Genomic DNA, 20819 nt, shown 5'->3' on the forward strand with positions numbered 1-20819 from the left:
ATCAGGAAATACTTCTTTAATTTGGCCACCCTCCTCCACGTGATCGTGATTTTCCAACCTTGATAGATGGTCAACTACTTGGTTCTTTGTCCCCTTTCGATCTCGTATTTCTACATCAAATTCCTGTAGCAATATAACCCAGTGCATCAATCTAGCCTTAGATTCTTTTTTTGTAAACAAATACCTGATTGTTGCATGATCGGTATGGACTATGACTTTCGTTCCCATCAAGTATGCCCAAAATTTCTCAAAGGCCCACACAATAGCTAACAACTCCTTCTCAATGGTGGTGTAATTTAGTTGTGTATCGTTAAGAGTCTTACTTGCATAGTAGATGGAATAAAACACCTTGTCCTTCCTCTAGCCTAGCACTGCCCCAATAGCAAGGTCACTCGCATCACACATAAGTTCAAATGGTAAGGACCAATCAGGTGCCACAATAATGGGAGCAATCACCAACTTCTTTTTAAGTTCTTCAAATGCCTTGAGGCAAGCATCATCAAAGTTGAAAGTTACATCTTTTTCAAGTAGCCTGCACAAGGAGTAGCATTTTTCGAAAAATCTTTAATAAAGTGCCGATAGAAACCCGCGTGTCCCAAGAAACTCCTGACACACTTCACAGAAATAGGTGGAGGTAATTTTTCAACCGTCTCCACCTTCACTTTACCAACTTCAATGCCGCTCCTAGATACTCTGTGACCCAATATGATGCCTTCTTGTACCATAAAATGGCACTTTTTTTCACTTTAGTACCAGATTTGTTTCTTCACAACGGGCTAGCACGTTGCTCAAATTCCTCAAGCAACTATCATAAGAAGACCCAAAAACTGAAAAATCATCCATAAACACTTCTATGAATTTTTCCACCATGTCGGTAAAAATAGGCATCACGCACCTCTGGAAAGTGGCTGGTGCATTACAAAGACCAAATGGCATTTTCTTGAAGGCAAAAGTGCCATAAGGACAAGTAAAAGTTGTCTTCTCCTGATCCTCTAGGCATATGATAATTTGATTGTATCCCGAATAACCATCAAGGAAGCAATAATATTCATGCCTGGCTAACCTGTCTAGCATTTGGTCGATGAATGGAAGTGGGAAGTGGTCCTTGCGAGTTGATTTGTTGAGCCTTCTATAATCAATGCAGACTCTCCATCCCGTAACAGTGTGAGTAGGGATTATCTCATTCTTCTCGTTCTCAACTACAGTCACTCCTCCCTTTTTGGGCACACATTGAACTGGGCTTACCCAGTTACTGTCAGAAATAGGAAAAATGATGCCTGCATCGAGCAACTTGATTACTTCCTTTTTCACCACCTCTTTCATAATGGGGTTTAATCTTCTTTGTTGCTCCACACTGGGGCGGTGTCCATCCTCTAAAAAGATTTTATGCATGCAAAACGATGGACTAATACCCTTGATGTCAGCTATAGTCCACCCAATGGCCTTTTGATGCTCGCGGAGTACTCGGAGCAATTTTTCTTCTTGAGTGCTGGTTAAGCTGGACAAAATAATCACAGGCAATGTCTCAGAGTTTCCCAAATAAGCATAGCACAGATGCGCTGGAAGTGGCTTAAGTTCTAGCTTCAGAGTTTCTTCAATAGATGGCTTGGGAAGGGTCAGAGTGACAGGCATGTCAAACTCTTCAAATTTTTTAAACCCCTAGACATAACTGCAGGACATATCCAGTATTTGCTTAATTTCTCCCATCATTTCATCTTCACTATTTTCTACATCCCCAATCAATACGCATTCAACAGGATCTACAGGGCTCATATAGGGCACTAACGATGTGGCATCACTCTCCACCATAGAGATCATGGATAACTCTTCATAGTGGGCTGGTAGCTTGAGTGCTCTATAAATATTGAAGACCTACACTCGATCACTCACTCTCATTGTCATCTTTCCTTCGCAAATATCAATAATAGCTCAGCCCGTGGCTAAGAATGGATGCCCCAAAATAAATGGGACTTCCCGATCGGGCTCGTAGTCCAGGATAATGAAATCAGCAGGGAATATGAAAGAACCCACTTTAACTAGCACATCTTCAATCACTCCCTGTTGTTGTGCGTGGCTCACCCAACCCCAACTGTCAGAACACAAATAGCGGCATCAAGTTGATGCTCGCTCCAAGATCACATAAAGCTCGCCCAACATCATGTTTACCAATCGAGATTTGGATAGTGAAACTACCTGGATCCTTCAATTTATGAGGTAACTTGCCATGAATTCTTGAACTGCACTCCTCAGTGAGTGCCATAATCTCGAACTCGGTTAGCCTCCTTTTGTTTTCCACAATGTCCTTGATGTACTTTGCATATTTGGGTACTTCTTGTAAGATGTCAACCAATGGAATATGAATGTCCACCTGCTTCAAGATATCAAGAAACTTTTTATATGCGGCATCATCTCTTAATTTCTGCAATCTTTGAGGGAATGGAGGTGGTGGCCTTGCAACCAATTGTGGAGGTTGCTCAGCCACCGCCTCTCCAACTGGCTTCTCTAACTCCTTAGCTTTTTCTGATATTGATTCTATAGTGGTTGGCCTCTTATTAAAAGTCACCTTTTTCCTCTTTTTAGACTGAACTTCTTCTAGTTGTCTCCCATTCCTTAATGATACGGCATTAAGGGCCGCCCTAGGATTTTCTTCAATGTCACTTGGAAAAGCTCCATCTGGTCTAGTGTTTTGAGCACTGGCAAGCTGTCCCATTTTACGCTCCAAATTTCTCATTGTTATGGCGAGGCTTGTTGTTCAGCCATCACTTTTTGAGAGAGATCTTGTTGTTCAGCCATCACTTTTTTCAACATGTCTTCAAGGTGACTTGTAGGACTCGCTTGTTGTTCAACCTGAGGTGGTCTATATTGCTGTTGAGGTGCTTGAGGCCTGTATTGATTCTGAGTACTCTGGTTTCTACCCCAAGAGAAGTTTGGGTGGTTCCTCCAGTTGGGATTGTAAGTGTTCCCATATTGGTTTGTTTGGCCCCTATTTGAATTACCCACAAAGCAGACAGACTCTGGGTTTGCGGGGCATGTGTCGCTCGTGTTCCCCTCTCCACATATTTCACAAAAAGCTTGAACCTGTTGTACCGGTTGTACTTGTTGCTTGTTGATACTCAAATTCATCTGATTGACTTGATTGGTCAGTGTAGAAATCTGCGCTGATAATGCTGAGACGACATCTAACTCAAGAATCCCTGCAGATGTATTTGCCCATCTCTCTTTGCCAATACAGATTGCTTTTGGAGAATTTGTTCAATAGCGCATATATCTCGTCAAATTTTTTCTCCAACACTTGACCCCCAGCTACAGCATCTACCACGATCTTTGTTTTAGAATGTAGCCCTTCTATGAAAGTGTGAGCTAACACTTCATTCGTCTGATTGTGATGAGGACAGTCTCTGAGTAGCCCCTTGAACCTTTCCCAAGCTGAGTATAAAGATTCTCCCGCTTTTTGTTTGAAGGCAACTATCTTACTTCTGATCTTTGCAGTTTTGCCTGAAGGGAAGAACCTTGCCAGAAATTTTCTCACCAAATCATTCCATGTTGTAATGGAATTAGCTGGTTCTTCCTTTAGCCATCGCTTAGCCTCACCCAACAGAGAGAATGGAAAAAGTGTGAGCCTCACATAATCTGGAGTGACCCCGTTAGTGATATAAGTATCACTAATCTCCAAGAAGTTCAGAATATGCTGTTGTGAATCCTCGTGTGGAAGACCCATAAACTGCCTGTTTGCATGAAGTAGCTGGATCATGCTCTGTTTCAGCTCAAAGTGCCCAGTGATCCTGGGCTTCACTATACTGGAGGTGACATTTGCAATGTTGGGCATCGCCACCTCCTGAACAGCCATGGGTTGCTCCTCTGCCATGTCCACAGGAAATTGAACAAGTGCCTGAATATTATTCGTGTCCCTTGCTTCCCTCAACCTCCTGTGAAATGTTCTCTCAGGTTCAGGATCAAAGCCTTAAAGTCGGTCTTGGCTTCTGACACTACGCATTCAATCAAAGTTCCTGAGATCCGAGCAACAATCAAGTAACGTTAGACTCGACGAAATAAACAATTAAAGAAAAAATTAACAAGTAGCTAATATTCAATTCCCCGACAACAGCGCCAAAAACTTATTGCTCCCAAACGCACACGCAAGTATACGTGGTCATACAAGTAATAAAATAATAAGTCGAGTGTCGAACCCATAGAGACTTATATCAACTACTCACTAACACATCAATATTGTTATTTTATCAAGCTAAGTTCGAGTTCAAGAGTTTAATTATGCTAACTACAATTCTAAGTAATAACTAAATTATCAAGCAGTAGAATGATTGTTATGTATTCAATAGAGACAACTATTCCAGGGTTGTGATTGATTCACCAATCCTATTGTGTTCTAATTAACTCTCCCTTTCATATAATTCACTCATGGTTGCTAATTAATCGATAAATTCACTCATAGCCTTCTCCCGAAGTACTACTCACCTATTTCCAATAGATTAACGCCTATATTATTAATCTATTAAGAATGCATTAAGATCACGATATTTAATTAAGCACGGTGACTAGGTATATTTCTATCCTAACCACAAATCCGCTCCCCCTAAGGGTTAAGATCATGCTCTCTTCAATTCTTCTCTAATCTAAACTAAGGTTGTATTGTGGTCCGGGACCAGGCCAAACGGGCCTAAACGGGCCGGGCCAAACGGACCTGGGCTTTAGACGGGCCGGGCTGAGGCGGTCCCGGGCCAAACGGTCCCGGGCTTCACGGTCCCAATGTGTGGAACCGGCCCACGGTGGTCCTAAGCCCACATGGTCCCCAGCTAAATGGGTCGGGCCCGCGGGCCTAAACGGGCCTAACGGGCGTTTTTCGTTTCGGGCTATTTTTTTTTATTTTTTTTATCTAAGGCACTTTCTTGTAAACTATATATGTATATACTAGTATAAATTGCTTATATATAGTATATATAGTATGTATAGTATGCATATATAAGGGTGTATTATGTGTATATATAATTATATATTGCCTTATGTAATATATATTGCCTTATATATATATACATATATATATAAGCTATTTTTTTTTTTTTATCTAAGGCACTTTCTTGTAAACTATATATGTATATACTAGTTTAAATTGCTTATATATAGCTATATAAATATATAGTATATATAGTATGTATAGTATGTATTGCCTTATATGTATGTATGTATGTATGTATGCATGTATATGTATATGTATATATATATATAGTTTATATGTATTAGAGATATATATAGTGCCGTATATATATATGTATATATATATATATATATATATATATATATATATATATATATATATGTATGTGTATATATATATGTATGTATATATATATATATATATATATATATATATATATATATATATATATATATATATATATATATGTATGTATATATATATATATGTATGTATGTATGTATGTATGTATGTATGCATGTATATAGTTTATATGTATTAGATATATAATATATATATATATATACTATATCAAATTTAAACACAAAATAAATTGCAAAGAAATATTCAAGGGAATGTCTTATATATTTACTATTACGACATTAACAAAGAATGACAATATCTTTCTTAGTCTTCCTCCCCCAATGGAATGAGCACAACAAGGTACTAATACCACCATTAAAAGGAAAAAAAACTAAGGAAGATGTGCCAAAATACAAGTTACATGTTAGTCTATGTATTATCTCTAACAAATCTCATAAATCCTTCAAGGTCCAGAGGAATTTCCGTTGGTGGTGGTGGAAAAGAAGCTTGTTCATCACCGTTTCCGGGCGAAGCAGCATCCTGCGCAAGTTTCGCTAGCATTTGTTCATAAGCTTCATCTATCGCCGGTTATGATTCTGCAAGTCCAAAATTTCTTCTTTCCGAACGGATCTAATCTCTGAAGAGTACTGATTTTTCCAAGCTCTCCCTCATAGACGCTCTATGATCACCGATTTGAAGTCTCGCTTGACTGAATGAGCTCTCTGATGCCACTGTTGAAGCTTGAACACTTAAAATATCTCGAGCCATCCTTGAAAGAACCAGATAGTGTTTTTGTTTGTCCTTCCACCATTCCAAAACATCGAAGGAGCCGTCGGGATTCTCTTATGCAAGTCCCTGCAACAAATAAACTTGAAGCTCATTTAGTTGTGAGCTATCACAAAAATTATCACCTTGAGAACCCCTGAACTCCGTCCAAGAACTAAGGGCTTTTAGGCCCGCAGTTCTTTTAGATGCTTGCGAACTAGACAAAGTAGGAGTTGGAACATTTGGTCTAGTGTCACGACCCGGATTTCCCATCATCGGGAGTCGTGATGGCGCCTACTATTGGAGCTAGGCCAGCCAAGTATTAAAACATTTCTGATAACACTCGCAATAATATAAACAAAACGAGACAATTAAATAAAAGTGGAAGTCTTTAAACTTAGATAACTGAAATTAAATGCGGAAGTCTAAATACGTCTCTACCCAGAGTCTAGTGGCACTAACTCACGAACTACTAGAGAGTACTACAAACAAGGTTTGAATAAAAGATACAATGCTTTGTTCCGATACAAAAGGGAAACAATCCAAGTAAAATAGGAAGGGACTCCGACCTGCGGACGTCAGCTAAGCTACCTCGAAAGTCCCTGGACTGAAGTCAGCTCCCAATCAAATCCTACTGCTGAGGTCCAAAAACTGCTCCTGGATCTGTGCAAAAAGATGCACAGAGTGTAGCATCAACACAACGACCCCATGTGCTGGTAAGTGCCCAGCCTAACCTCGGCGAAGTAATGACGAGGCTAGGACCGGACTCCAAATAAACCTGTACAGTTTATATATATATATATATATATATATATATATATATATATATATATATATATATATATATATATACACACACACACACATGCAGCGGAAAAGAGATACAGAAATAATCAGTCAATGTGGGAAGGGGAAACATGCTGTGGGGAGTTAACAGTTTCAAATAGAAATCCTCAATAACAGAAAGAAACAACAAGTTAGAATATCAACAAGAATCAAAAGTCAAAAATTTGCATGGCATCACCCTTCGTGCTTTTACTCTCGTCCTCACCAAAATAATACCCGGCATCACCCTTCGTGCTTTACGCTCTTCCTCACCCAAACAACAATCACAAGACAATTAGGGTAAGGGAAGCTATAACCTCGAAGCAAATCAAATAACAGCAAGTAATGAAAAAAAATAACATAACTCGGATATCCACAAAGAATCGGAATGCAACAAATGCACGGCATCGCCCTTTGTGCTTTTACTCTCATAAACTCTCATATCAAGGCACGGAATGACCCTTCGTGCATAAATATTCAAAACGTGGCATGATATGACCCTTCGTGCATAAATATTCAAACATGGCACGGAATGGCCCTTCGTGCATAAATATTCAAAACGTGGCACGGAATGACCCTTCGTGCATAATCGCTCTTCTTCACCCAATAAACAATCCCAACCAAACGGGGCGAGGGGATAGACAAACAATATTAAACATCTCGGCAAGGGAGGAAAAATATAATACTTAAATCCTGGCAAGGGAGCAACAACTATAATAAACTACACGTCCCAGCAAGGGAATAATTACATCACTTTCTCTTTTTATCACTTCTTGCTCAATTATCATATTCTCGTTCGAGCCAACGCTCCAAGAACGTACAAATCATAATTCTTCCTCAAACTCTTCACATTATATGAAATTTATCAATTTGACAAGGAAGAGGTATCACAAAATCCGAATAAACACAAACAAGACTCACGGTCATGCTAGACTCCGGTGCATAGATACTCGTCACCATGCCTATACACCGTACTCAACAATTAGCAAATAGCAAACTACACTCTAATCATATTCCCTCAAGCCAAAGTTAGAACAAACACTTACCTCGGTCCAAAGAATAGCAATCAACTCTCAAATACCGCCTTTCCTTTATAATATGACTCCGAAACAACGATATCTAGGCATAATTAATTCAATAATATCAATAAAGACTCGATAATAAAATCCCATAGCTTAGATAGAAGTTCCTAACATTCTTCCAAAAATACCAAAATTCGACCCCGGGCCCACATGGTCCAAACACGAGGCTCGGACCAAAACCCGATTACCCATAACCCCACGAGTTCAAATATATAATTTATTTTAAGATCCGACCCCAAATTGAGGTTGAATCACTCAAAATTCCCAAAAACCTAACTCTACCCAAAACCCCTAATTCTACTCTAAATTACATGTTTTAGGCTTAGGAATTCAATAGATATTGATGGAAAATGAAGAAAACGAGTTGAAATTTACTAACCCAAGAAGTATTGGTGAAAGAGAGCTTCAATGGACGCCTAAGGACCTTGGAGAAGAAAGAGTTCATGTGTTTTTATGAAAATCCCGTAACTACACTGTTCTGGAATTAAAATTTATAACTGGGCAAAATTGTTCTATGCGATCGCGAAGAGAGTCATGCGATCGCATAGGGGAAGGGAAGGTTGGTCTCTGCGATCAATAACCAAGCATTGTGATCGCATAGAAGAAAGGACTTCGCACTTTCAGGTTTGGTTTTATGAACTGCGATCGCAGAAGAAGGATGCGATCGCATTGAATGAAATGTGGCTAAGCTACGCGATCGCGGATGAATCTATGCGATCGCATAGAACAAAACTGGGCACCTGGAACCTTACACTTTGCGATCGCGATGCTGCCTATGCGATCGCATAGAATTAAATATCAGAACACCAGAACTGCTACTTTCTGCAACTTTTTCTAATGCTAAAACCATCTCGAGACACATCCGAATCACACCCGAGCCCTCGGGGCTCCTAACCAAACATGCACTCTAAATCAAAAACATCCTACGAACTCAACCGTGCGATCAAATCGCCAAAATAACATCAAAAACAACGAATCAAGCCTCAAAATCACTAGTTTTTCTTCAAACTTCATAAACTTTCAAATTTAGAGTTTTAAGTCCGAAACACGTCAAATGACGTCCAATTTCAACCAAACTTCACAGAAACATCTTAAACTACATATAAGACTTGTACCGGGCACTGGGACCAAAATGCGGGCCCGATACCAACACATTCTAAACAATTTTCATTTCAATTTTCTTTATAAATTTCAGAAAACAATTTTTTACTCAAAAATTCGTTTCTCGCACTTGGGACCTCGGAATTCAATTACGGGCATACGCCCAAGTTCCATATTTTTCTACGGACCTTCTGAGACCGTCAAATCACGGGTCCGGGTCCGTTTACCCAAAATATTGACCGAAGTCAAATTTATTCATTTTAACCTTAAAATTTAGCATTTTTCACAGAATTTCATATTTAAGCTTTCCGGTTACGCGCCTGAACTGCGCACGCAAATTGAGGTGACTCTAAATGAGGTTTTCAAGGCCTCGGAGACACTGATGGATAAGAAAACAGGTGATGACCCCTTTGGGTCGTCACATTCTCCATCTCTAAAACAATCGTTCGTCCTCGAACGGACATAAGAAGGAAGTACCTGAGTCGGGGAAAAGGTGAGGATAACGGTCCCGCATATCGGACTCGGACTCCCAGGTCGATGCCTCAGGTGGATGACTTCTCCACTGAACACGAACCGAAGGAAAACTCTTCGACCTCAACTGGCGAACCTGCCGGTCTAGAATAGCTACTGGCTCTTTCTCATAAGATAAGTCCTTGTCCAACTGGACAGTGCTGAAATCTAACACGTGGGATGGATTGCCGTGATATTTTCGAAGCATGGACACATGAAACACTGGATGTACGGCTGATAAGCTCGGTGGCAATGCAAGTCTATAAGCCATCTCTCCCACGCGATCAAGAATCTCAAAGGGACCAATGAACCTAGGGCTAAGCTTGCCCTTCTTCCCAAATCTCATCACGCCCTTCATAGGCGACACCCGAAGCAATACCCGCTCACCCACCATGAAAGCCACATCTCGAACATTACGATCTGCATAACTCTTTTGCCTGGACTGAGCTGTACGAAGCCTATCCTGAATGATCCTGACCTTGTCCAAGGCCTCCTAGACCAGATCAGTACCCAACAACCGAGCTTTCCCCGGCTCAAACCATCCAACCGGAGATCGACATCGCCTACCATACAAAGCCTCATAAGGATCCATCTAGATACTCGACTGGTAGTTGTTGTTGTAGGCAAACTCTGTTAAAGGCAAGAACTGATCCCACGAACCTCCAAAGTCAATGACACAAGCTCGGAGCATATCCTCCAATATCTGAATAGTCCGCTCGGACTACCCGTCCGTCTGAGGATGAAATGTTGTACTCAACTCAACCTGGGTGCCTAACTCCCGCTGGATAGCTTTCCATAAACGCGAGGTAAACTGCATACCTCGGTCCGAGATGATAGATACCGGCACACCATGAAGGCGAACAATCTTCCGGATATAGATCTCAGCTAACCTCTCGGATGAATAGGAGACTGCCACAGGAATGAAATGCGCTGACTTGGTAAGCCTATCAACAATGACCCAAACTGCGTCGAACTTCCTCCGAGTCTGTGGGAGCCCAACAACGAAGTCCATAGTGATCCGCTCCCACTTCCACTCGGGAAGCTCAATCCTCTGAAATAAACCACTAGGCCTCTGATGCTTATACTTAACCTGCTGACAATTCAAACACCGAGCCACATAGGCAACGATATCCTTCTTCATTCTACGCCACTAATAATGCTACCGCAAGTCCTGATACATCTTCGCGGGCCCAGATGAATAGAGTACCGGGAGCTATGGGCCTCCTCTAAAATTAACTCTCGAAACCCACCCACATTAGGCACACAAACTCGACCCTACAATCTCAAAACTCCATCATTACCTAAGGTAACCTGCTTGGCATCTCCACGTTGCACCGTGTCTCTAAGGACACACAAATGGGGATCATCAAACTGCCGATCACGGATACGCTCCCATAACGAAGAACGAGCGACCGTGCAAGCTAATACTCTACTAGGTTCAGAAATATCCAACCTCACTAACTGATTGGCCAAAGCCTGAACGTCCAAAGCAAGCGGTCTCTCACCGACCAGAATATAAGCAAGACTGCCCATACTTGCTGACTTCCTACTCAAGGCATCGGCCACCACATTGGCCTTTCCTGGGTGATATAAGATAGTGATGTCATAGTCTTTCAATAACTCCAACCACCTCCTCTGCCTCAAATTCAACTCCTTTTGCTTGAACAAATACTGAAGACTCTTATGATCTGTGAACACCTCACATGCCACACCATACAGATAGTGTCTCCAAATCTTCAATGCGTGAACAATGGCTGCAAACTCCAAATCATGCACTGGATAGTTCTTCTCATGAACTTTCAACTGCCTCGAAGCATAGGCAATGACCTTGCTATCCTGCATTAACACTGCACCAAGTCCAATACGAGATGCATCACAATAGACTGTATAAGGCCCTGAACCTGTGGGCAAAATCAATACCGGTGCCGTAGTCAGAGCTGTCTTAAGCTTCTAAAAGCTCGCCTCACACTCGTCCGACCATCTGAACTGGGCTACCTTCTAGGTCAACCTGGTCATCGGGGCTGCAATGGATGAAAACCCCTCCACGAACCGACGGTAGTAACCTACTAACCCCAAGAAACTCCGAATCTTTGTAGCTGAAGCTGGTCGAGGCCAGTTCTTGACTGCCTCTATCCTCTTCGGGTCCACCTGAATACCCTATGCTGATACAACGTGACCCAGAAATGCAACCGAGCTCAACCAGAACTCACACTTCGAGAACTTAGCATATAACTGACTATCCCTCAAGGTCTGAAGAACCACTCTAAGATACTGCTCGTGTTCCTCCCGACTGCGGGAATATATCAAAATATCATCAATGAAGACTATCACGAACAAGTCCAAATAAGGCCTGAACACTCGGTTCATCAAATCCATAAAGGCTGTTGGGGCATTGGTTAACCCAAATGACATAACCAAGAACTCATAATGCCCGTACCGAGTGCGGAATGCTGTCTTAGGGACATCGGATGCCCTAATCCTCAACTGATGGTAGCCAGATCTCAAGTCAATCTTTGAAAATACCTTGGCACCCTGAAGCTGATCGAACAAGTCATCTATCCTCGGCAGTGGATACTTATTCTTAATTGTAACCTTGTTCAATTGTCGGTAATCAATGCACATTCTCATCGAGCCATCCTTTTTCTTTACAAACAGAACCGGTGCACCCCAAGGTGACACGCTGGGTCTAATGAAGCCCTTCCCAAGCAAGTCTTGTAACTGCTCCTTCAACTCTTTCAACTCTGGCGGGGCCATGCGATATGGCAGAATAGAAATGGGCTGAGTGCCCGGAGCAAATCGATGCAAAAATCAATATCCCTATCGTGTAGCATCCCTGGCAAGTCTGATGGGAAAACCTCCAGAAACTCACGAACCACGGGCACAGAATCAATAGAGGGAATCTCAGCACTAGAATCACGAACATAATCCAAGTAGGCCAAACATCCCTTCTCGACCATACGCCGAGCCTTCACATATGAAATAGCACTGCGGTAGAATGACCAGGAGTCCTTCTCCACACTAAACGGGGCAAATCCGGTAAGGCTAAAGTCACAGTCTTGGCATGATAATCCAAGATCCCATGATACGGGGACAACCAATCCATCCCTAATATAACGTCGAAATCTACCATATCTAAGAGCAACAAATCAACACGGGTCTCAAGACCCCTAAACACCACAACACAGGAACGATGAACCCCATCAACCACTATAGAATCACTCACTGGTATAGATACATATACAGGAATACTCAAGGCCTCACTAGGCAAAACCAAGTAGGGTGCCAAATAGGACGACACATATGAATACGTAGATCCAGGGTCAAATAGCACTGAAGCATCTCTATCACAGACCAGAATAGTACCTGTAATAACAGCATCGGATGACTCAGCCTCTGGCCTGGCTGGCAAAGCATAACATCGGGGCTTGGCCCCACCTCCCTGAATCATATCCCTGGGACGATCGGCTGATGGCTGACCCCTTCCTCTGGCGATCTGAGCTCCACCTCTATGACCTCTACCTCCACCTCTATGTCCTCTACCCCCGCCTCTAGCTGGCTGGGTAGGCTGTGGAGCAACTGGTGCCTGAATTACAGGACGAGGACCCTGCTGCTGAGAACTACCCAAAGTTCGAGGGCAAAATCTAACAATGTGACTTGGGTTACCACAACCATAACAAGCCCTCGGTTGTGGAGACTGCTGGACCTATCAACCTGAATGTCCTCCCCTGAAGCTCTGAAGTGGTGGTGCACTGATGGGAGTTGGTAGTGCACTGAAGGACTGCTGCTCAAAATAATATGGTTGAGAACCACTACCACCTGGAGTACCATGAGAGACCTGGAGAGCTGACTGAAAGGGCCTAGGAGGATGGCCTCTACTATACAAATCTCTACCTCCAGACGAGGTACCACTAAATCTGTCTGAATGACGGGGCCTCTTATCCGACCTATGACCACCTCCCTGTGATAGAATCATCTCAACTCTGTGGGCTACATTGGCCGCCTCCTGAAATGTGATCTCGCTCCCGGCCTCCTTGGCCATCTGAAGACGAGTCGGCAGAATAAGACCATCAATAAACCTTCTCACCCTCTCTCTCTCTCTCGGTGGGAAGTATGATGAGAGCATGGCAAGCTAAATCGATGAACCTGGTCTCATACTAGGTAACAGTCATAGAACCCTGCTGGAGGCGCTCAAACTGCCTCCGATAGGCCTCTCTCTGAGTCACGGGGAGAAACTTCTCTAGAAATAACACTGTAAACTGCTCCCAAGTCAAAGATGGCGATCTGGCTGGTCTCGCTAAGCAATAATACCTCCACCAAGTCTTGGCAGATCCAGACAAGCGAAATGTAGCAAAATCAACCCCATTGGTCTCAACAATACCCATGTTTCTGAGAACCTCGTGGCAGCTTTCTAGATAATCCTGGGAATCCTCAGTAGATGCACCGGCAAAAGTAGAAATGAAGAGCTTGGTGAACCTATCCAATCTCCACAAAGCATCGGCGGACATAGCCGCTCCATCACTGGTCTGAGCTATGGCACCCGGCTGAACTACTCCAACTGGCTGAACCGCTGGAGTCTGAATCTGGGGAGTTACCTGCTCCGGAGTACATGTAGCAGGAGTCTGAGCCCCTCCTCCAGCCTGAGAAGTGGCTGGTGCTACAGGAAGCAAACCTGTTCGAGTGACACTCTCCATAAGGCCCACCAATCGAACCAGGGCATCCTGAAGAACTGGGGTGGCAATGAACCCCTTTGGGACCTGAGATGGGCCCACTGGAACTGCTGGGGCCGGAACCTCCTCCTCAAAATCAACCTGAGGCTCCGCCACTGGTGCTGCTGCTTGGGGTTGAACTCTGCCCCTACCTCGGCCTCTAGTACGGCCTCGCACTCGCCCTCTGCCCCTAGTGGGAGCTGCTGTTGGGGGCTCAGGCTGCTGAGCGGTCAATGAGGAAGCACGTGTCCTCGCCATCTGCGAAAGAACGGAATAGAAATTCAATCAGTATTGGGGAAACAGAACCGCACGACAAGAAAGAACAGATGTGAAGTTTTCCTAACTCAGTAGCCTCTGCGGGATAAATACAGACGTCTCTGTACCGATCCCTCAGACTCTACCGAGCTTGTCCATGAGTTGTGAGACCTAAGTAACCTAGTGCTCTGATACCAACTTGTCACGACCCGAATTTCCCACCATCGGGAGTCGTGATGGCGCCTACTATTGGAGCTAGGCCAGCCAAGTATTAAAACATTTCTGATAACATTCGCAACAATATAAACAAAACGAGACAATTAAATAAAAGCGGAAGTCTTTAAACTTAGATAACTGAAATTAAATGCGAAAGTCTAAATACGTCTCTACCCAGAGTCTGGTGTCACTAACTCACGAACTACTAGAGAGTACTACAAACAAGGTTTGAATAAAAGATACAATGCTTTGTTCTGGTACAAAAGGGAAACAATCCAAGTAAAATAGGAAGGGACTCCGGCCTGCGGACGTCAGCTAGGCTACCTCGAAAGTCCCTGGACTGAAGTCAGCTCCCGATCAAATCCTACTGCTGAGGTCCAAAAGCTGCTCCTGGATCTGTGCAAAAAGATGCACAGAGTGTAGTATCAGCACAATCGACCTCATGTGCTGGTAAGTGCCCAACCTAACCTCGGCAAAGTAGTGATGAGGCTAGGACCGGACTCCAAATAAACCTGTACATTTTATATATATATATACACACATGCAGCGGAAAAGAGATACATAAATAATCAGTCAATGTGGGAGGGGGAAACATGCTGTGGAGAGTTAACAGTTTCAAATAGAAATCTTCAATAACAGAAAGAAACAACAAGTCAGAATATCAACAAGAATCAAAAGTCAAAAATTTGCATGGCATCACCCTTCGTACTTTTACTCTCGTCCTCACCAAAACAATACACGGCATCACCCTTCGTGTTTTATGCTCTTCCTCACCCAAACAACAATCACAAGACAATTAGGGTAAGGGAAGCTATAACCTCGAAGTAAATAAAATAACAACAAGTAATGAAAAAAAAATAACATAACTCGGATATCCACAAAGAATCAGAAAGCAACAAATGCATGGCATCACCATTCGTGCTTTTACTCTCATAAACTCTCATATCAAGGCACGGAATGACCCTTCGTGCATAAATATTCAAAACGTGGCACGGTATGACCCTTCGTGCATAAATATTCAAACATGGCACGGAATGGCCCTTCGTGCATAAATATTCAAAACGTGGCATGGAATGACCCTTCGTGCATAATCGCTCTTCCTCACCCAATCAACAATCACAACCAAACGGGGTGAGGGGATAGACTAACAATATTAAACATCCCGGCAAGGGAGCAACAACTATAATAAACTACACGTCCCGGCAAGGGAATAATTACATCACTTTCTCTTTTGATCACTTCTTGCTCAATTATCATATTCTCGTTCGAGCCAACGCTCCAAGAATGTACAAATCATAATTCTTCTTCAAACTCTTCACATTATATGAAATTTATCAATTTAACAAGGAAGAGGTATCACAAAATCCGAATAAACACAAACAAGACTCACGGTCATGCTAGACTCTGGTGCATAGATACTCGTCACCATGCCTATACACTGTACTCAACAATTAGCAAATAGCAAACAACACTCTAATCCTATTCCCTCAAGCCAAAGTTAGAACAAACACTTACCTCGGTCCAAAGAATAGCAATCAACCCTCAAATACCGCCTTTCCTTTATAAGCCGACTCCGAACAACGATATCTAGGCATAATTAATTCAATAATATCAATAAAGACTCGATAATAAAATCTCATAGCTTAGATATGAAGTTCCTAGCATTCTTCCAAAAATACCAAAATTCGACCCCGGGCCCACATGGTCCAAACATGAGGCTTGGACCAAAACCCGATTACCCATAACCCCACGAGTTCAAATATATAATTTATTTTAAGATCTGACCCCAAATTGAGGTTGAATCACTCAAAATTCCCAAAAACCTAACTCTACCCAAAACCCCTAATTTCTACTCTAAATTACATGTTTTAGGGTTAGGAATTCAATAGATATTGATGGAAAATGAAGAAAACGAGTTGAAATTTACTAACCCAAGAAGTATTGGTGAAATAGAGCTTCAATGGACGCCTAAGGACCTTGGAGAAGAAATAGTTCGTGTGTTTTTATGAAAATCCCGTAACTACACTGTTCTGGAATTAAAATTTATAACTGGGCAAAATTGCTCTATGCGATCGCGAAGAGAGTCATGCAATCGCATAGGGGAAGGAAAGGTTGGTCTCTGCGATCGCTAACCAAGCATTGTGATCGCATAGAAGAAAGGACTTCGCACTTTCAGGTTTGGTTTTATGAACTACGATCGCATTGAATGAAATATGCGATCGCATTGAATGAAATGTGGCTAAGCTACGCGATCGCATAGAACAAAATTGGGCACTTGGAAGCTTACACTATGCGATCGCGATGCTGCCTATGCGATCGCATAGAATTAAATATCAGAACACTAGAACTGCTACTTTCTGCAACTTTTTCTAATGCTAAAACCATCCTGAGACACATCCGAATCACACCCGAGCCCTCAGGCTCCTAACCAAACATGCACTCAAACTCAAAAACATCCTACGAACTCAACCGTGCGATCATATTGCCAAAATAATATCAAAAACAACGAATCAAGCCTCAAAATCACTAGTTTTTCTTCAAACTTCATAAACTTTCAAATTTAGAGTTTTAAGTCCGAAACACGTCAAATGATGTCCAATTTCAACCAAACTTCACAAAAACTTCTTAAATTACATATAAGACTTGTACCGGGCGCCGGAACCAAAATGCGAGCCCGATACCAACATATTCTAAACAATTTTCATTTCAATTTTCTTTATAAATTTCAGAAAACAATTTTTTACTCAAAAATTTATTTCTCGGATTTGGGACCTCGGAATTCAATTCCGGGCATACGCTCAAGTCCCATATTTTCCTACGGACCTCTAGGGACCGTCAAATCACGGGTCCGGGTCCGTTTACCCAAAATATTGACCGAAGTCAAATTTATTCATTTTAACCTCAAAATTTAGCATTTTTCACAGAATTTCATATTTAAGCTTTCCGATTATGCGTCCGGACTGCGCACGCAAATCGAGGCGACTCTAAATGAGGTTTTCAAGGCCTTGGAGACACAAATGGATAAGAAAATAGGTGATGACCCCTTTGGGTCGTCACACCTTGCTTGATCTAAGGCAAGTTGATAAGCATTATAAATTGTTTGAGCATATATTTTAATTGAGGGTTTTGCATCTCCAAGTGTAGCAAATTCCTCAGCTGAAAGTGATAAAGCGTTATAAATTTTTGAATACCAAAAGTGAGGACCTCCTAATTTCATTGTAGGATTTAACAATGCAGCAACACCAAAAATAGGGGGATAGGGAAAAATATTTTTTAAACTTAGCTTTCATAGAATTAATAGCTTCTTGATAAATTACTCCACCCTCTAAAATCTACAAGTGTTGCAATATAAACTAAACAGTTAGAAATAGTAAGATAATATTGGCCAGATAATTCATTTGTAGTAATATGAAATTGTTCTAAAAAGTCTACAAGCATTTTAACATTACTCCAATCTTGATTTGCAAGGTGCTCATCATCATCATCATCACCATCACCTACACGATCATTATACGTTGCGTTTATTGGGTTCCTATATTCATATGCAACAACTATATTTTCATACATGTAATTCCATCTAGTTGGACAAGGTTTAGGAACCTTTCTTTCTCTAAGGCCAAATTCATCACATTTTTTAAAATAGTCTCTAAGTTTACTTCTACGGTTTGAATAAAAAACCCAATTAAGAGCCATTTTAACCTTTTCAATTTCTACAATCAAAACTTTCATACCAGCACCGACGATTAAATGGTAAATATGAAAAATACATCTAACATGAAAAATATTACTAAATGCAGGATTTAGTGTAGTTGTAAGCAAGCCTATAGCGTTAGTGTTACTAGAAGCATTATCCATTGAAACCGACATAATTTTATCTCTAATACAAAAATATCTACAAATATCTGCAACTGTGTTAGCAATAAACTTACCTGTATGGCGTGAATTAATTATTCTATAAGCAATAATGCGCTTTTGCATTATCCACTCCTCATCTATCCAATGACTTGTAACAGTTAGATAATCACAGTCATTACCACTTCTACCAATATCAGTAGTAATAGCAATGCGACAATCTATATGAGTAAATAAATAGCGCAAATATTGTTCATATTCATATTTATATTTATAAATATCGCTCTTTACGGTTGCGCGAGGTCATCCTTTATAAGTAGGATTAAAAACTCTTCTAATATAATGCACAAAAGGAGGGTTAGAAGGAAAACTATAGGGTAAGCACATAACAGTAACCATTTTTGCCAATTCTTCACGATCTTTATTCGGATCATAATATAAAATGCCACCGGTAACAGTGTTAATTCTCGGTTGAACTAGATTTGAACCTGTACTAGGGTTAACCGTAGTATCTACACTTGTCCCCTCTTGCGCAGCTTTCATTTGTAAAAATCTAGCTTTATCTCTAGGGTGTTTCAATATGTGTCTAGTCAAACTACCCGTACCGCTACGGTCTCCAGTAAATTTATAAACTAGTTGAGACCCACAAGTTTTACACTTAGCCTTATTTTGTTCTCTTAGTTGAGTAAAAAAGTGCCAAATAAGAGATGTTTCAGGCCGTTTAGCAGGTTGTCTATTAAAAGTAGGGGTTACTACAGGAGGGTCAGGTGGGGCATCATTTGGGTTATTAATAGGACTAGTAGGTGTATCATCTAAATCCGGTTGTGTTTCATCTAAATCATCATTTTCAAATATAGCTTCATTAGGATAAAGAGCATTCATAACTTCTTCATTTAATTATTGACTTGGTGCAACATCATGGCAAAATTGACTATCGGAAAATTAAAAACAAGGGTTATCACTATCAAGAATAACAGGTGGAGGAGGACGGGTAACAGGTCTGGGTCGGGGAGCCGGGGGAAGAGTAGTAGCTTGGCTACTAAATTCACCAATTTTAGATTTTCCCTTACCGTTACCACCCAAAAAAAAATCAAAGAAAATGCCATATTAATTATAATTATACTAAATAAAACTAACAAAACTATAATATTAAAACATAAGAGTTGGAACGAGTTTACCGAATTGACGAACAACTTCTTGAAAATTGAATATCGTTGAAGACTTGAATACTTCAATTCACCAACTTCACAATTTTTCACGAAATTACAATAATAAAGTAAGCAATTATAGAAGAAAATTAGAGAGAGATTGATGAATTTGTGAGTAAAAATGAAAGAAAGGGGGGGTATTTATAGTTGAGAATTGGGAAAAGTAAAATTATAAAAAGTTTGGGGTTAAAACAAAGTTTGGGGGCCAAATGGCTTTTTTTAAAGTGCCAAACGGTTGAATTTTGATGGCCAACGGCTAGATTTTAAAAATCTGACCGTTGGTCATTTTAAAAAAAAATTAAAAAAATAGTCGTTGGGGCCCGTTGGACCCGGTTGAACTGGCCCAGGCCCACCTGCCGGTCCCGGGCTTAACGGTCCCGGGCTCACGGGCTATTTGGGTTGGACCGGCCCGCTACGGGCTTATGCACCACTAGAGACCGGGCCCGCTTGAACCGGCCCGTTTGGCCCGCGGTCCTGGGCCGGGCCCGGACCACAATACAGCCTTAATCTAAACACGGCTTTCCCAAGCATAGCATAGATAGTAAATAGAATGTAACTGCTAGCCAGACAATTAAGCAATTAAACACACAATTGAAGAAACAACCATATATTGGTGAATTATAATCAAGGTCAAGTCAACGTTAAACAACATTATTCATGGCTAAATCACAACCCTAGAACAATGGGTGTTTAGCCACTCATGATGTAATCAAACAATTGCATAAGTTTTGAATAATTGAAAATACTAGAAATGATGAAGAAATCTGAGATGTTCTTGTGTGTATTTTTGCTCCAAAGTGCGACTCTCGAGGCTAAGCTCCGTCAAAAGTCCTCAAAATAATATTTTTATATGTATTTATACCAAGTAGGGTTGGGCCCAGACGAAAACACCTTCTCCCGTGCGAAATAGGACTCTGGCTCTATAAATTTTGTACAGCCGCGCCGAACCCTGCGCCGCGCCATGCGGCGCGCTAATGGAGTTTATCAGTAGCCTCAACTATTTACA

General features: G+C 41.5%; 1 protein-coding gene and 1 non-coding gene across 2 annotated transcripts; one reads left to right on the forward strand and one right to left on the reverse strand.

Annotated features, from left to right (window-relative positions):
• Positions 1 to 2092: 2092 nt before the first annotated feature.
• Positions 2093 to 2710, reverse strand: LOC104243173 (uncharacterized). Its single transcript, XM_009798327.1, has one exon. It carries the CDS (start codon positions 2708 to 2710, stop codon positions 2093 to 2095), a length of 618 nt encoding a protein of 205 aa, XP_009796629.1.
• A 669-nt stretch (positions 2711 to 3379) lies between these two features.
• Positions 3380 to 3484, forward strand: LOC138874332 (small nucleolar RNA R71). The gene has a single exon (XR_011401371.1). It is a non-coding gene; the product is annotated as a small nucleolar RNA R71 (small nucleolar RNA).
• The last annotated feature ends 17335 nt before the right edge of the window (positions 3485 to 20819 follow it).

This window comes from Nicotiana sylvestris, chromosome 7 (genome assembly GCF_000393655.2).
Source record: "Nicotiana sylvestris chromosome 7, ASM39365v2, whole genome shotgun sequence".
Taxonomy (NCBI): domain Eukaryota; kingdom Viridiplantae; phylum Streptophyta; class Magnoliopsida; order Solanales; family Solanaceae; genus Nicotiana; species Nicotiana sylvestris.

What these genes read in the sequence shown, in the direction of transcription:
- LOC104243173 (XM_009798327.1), bottom strand. Translation starts at nt 2,710, where the DNA reads ATGGGACAGCTTGCCAGTGCTCAAAACACTAGACCAGATGGAGCTTTT.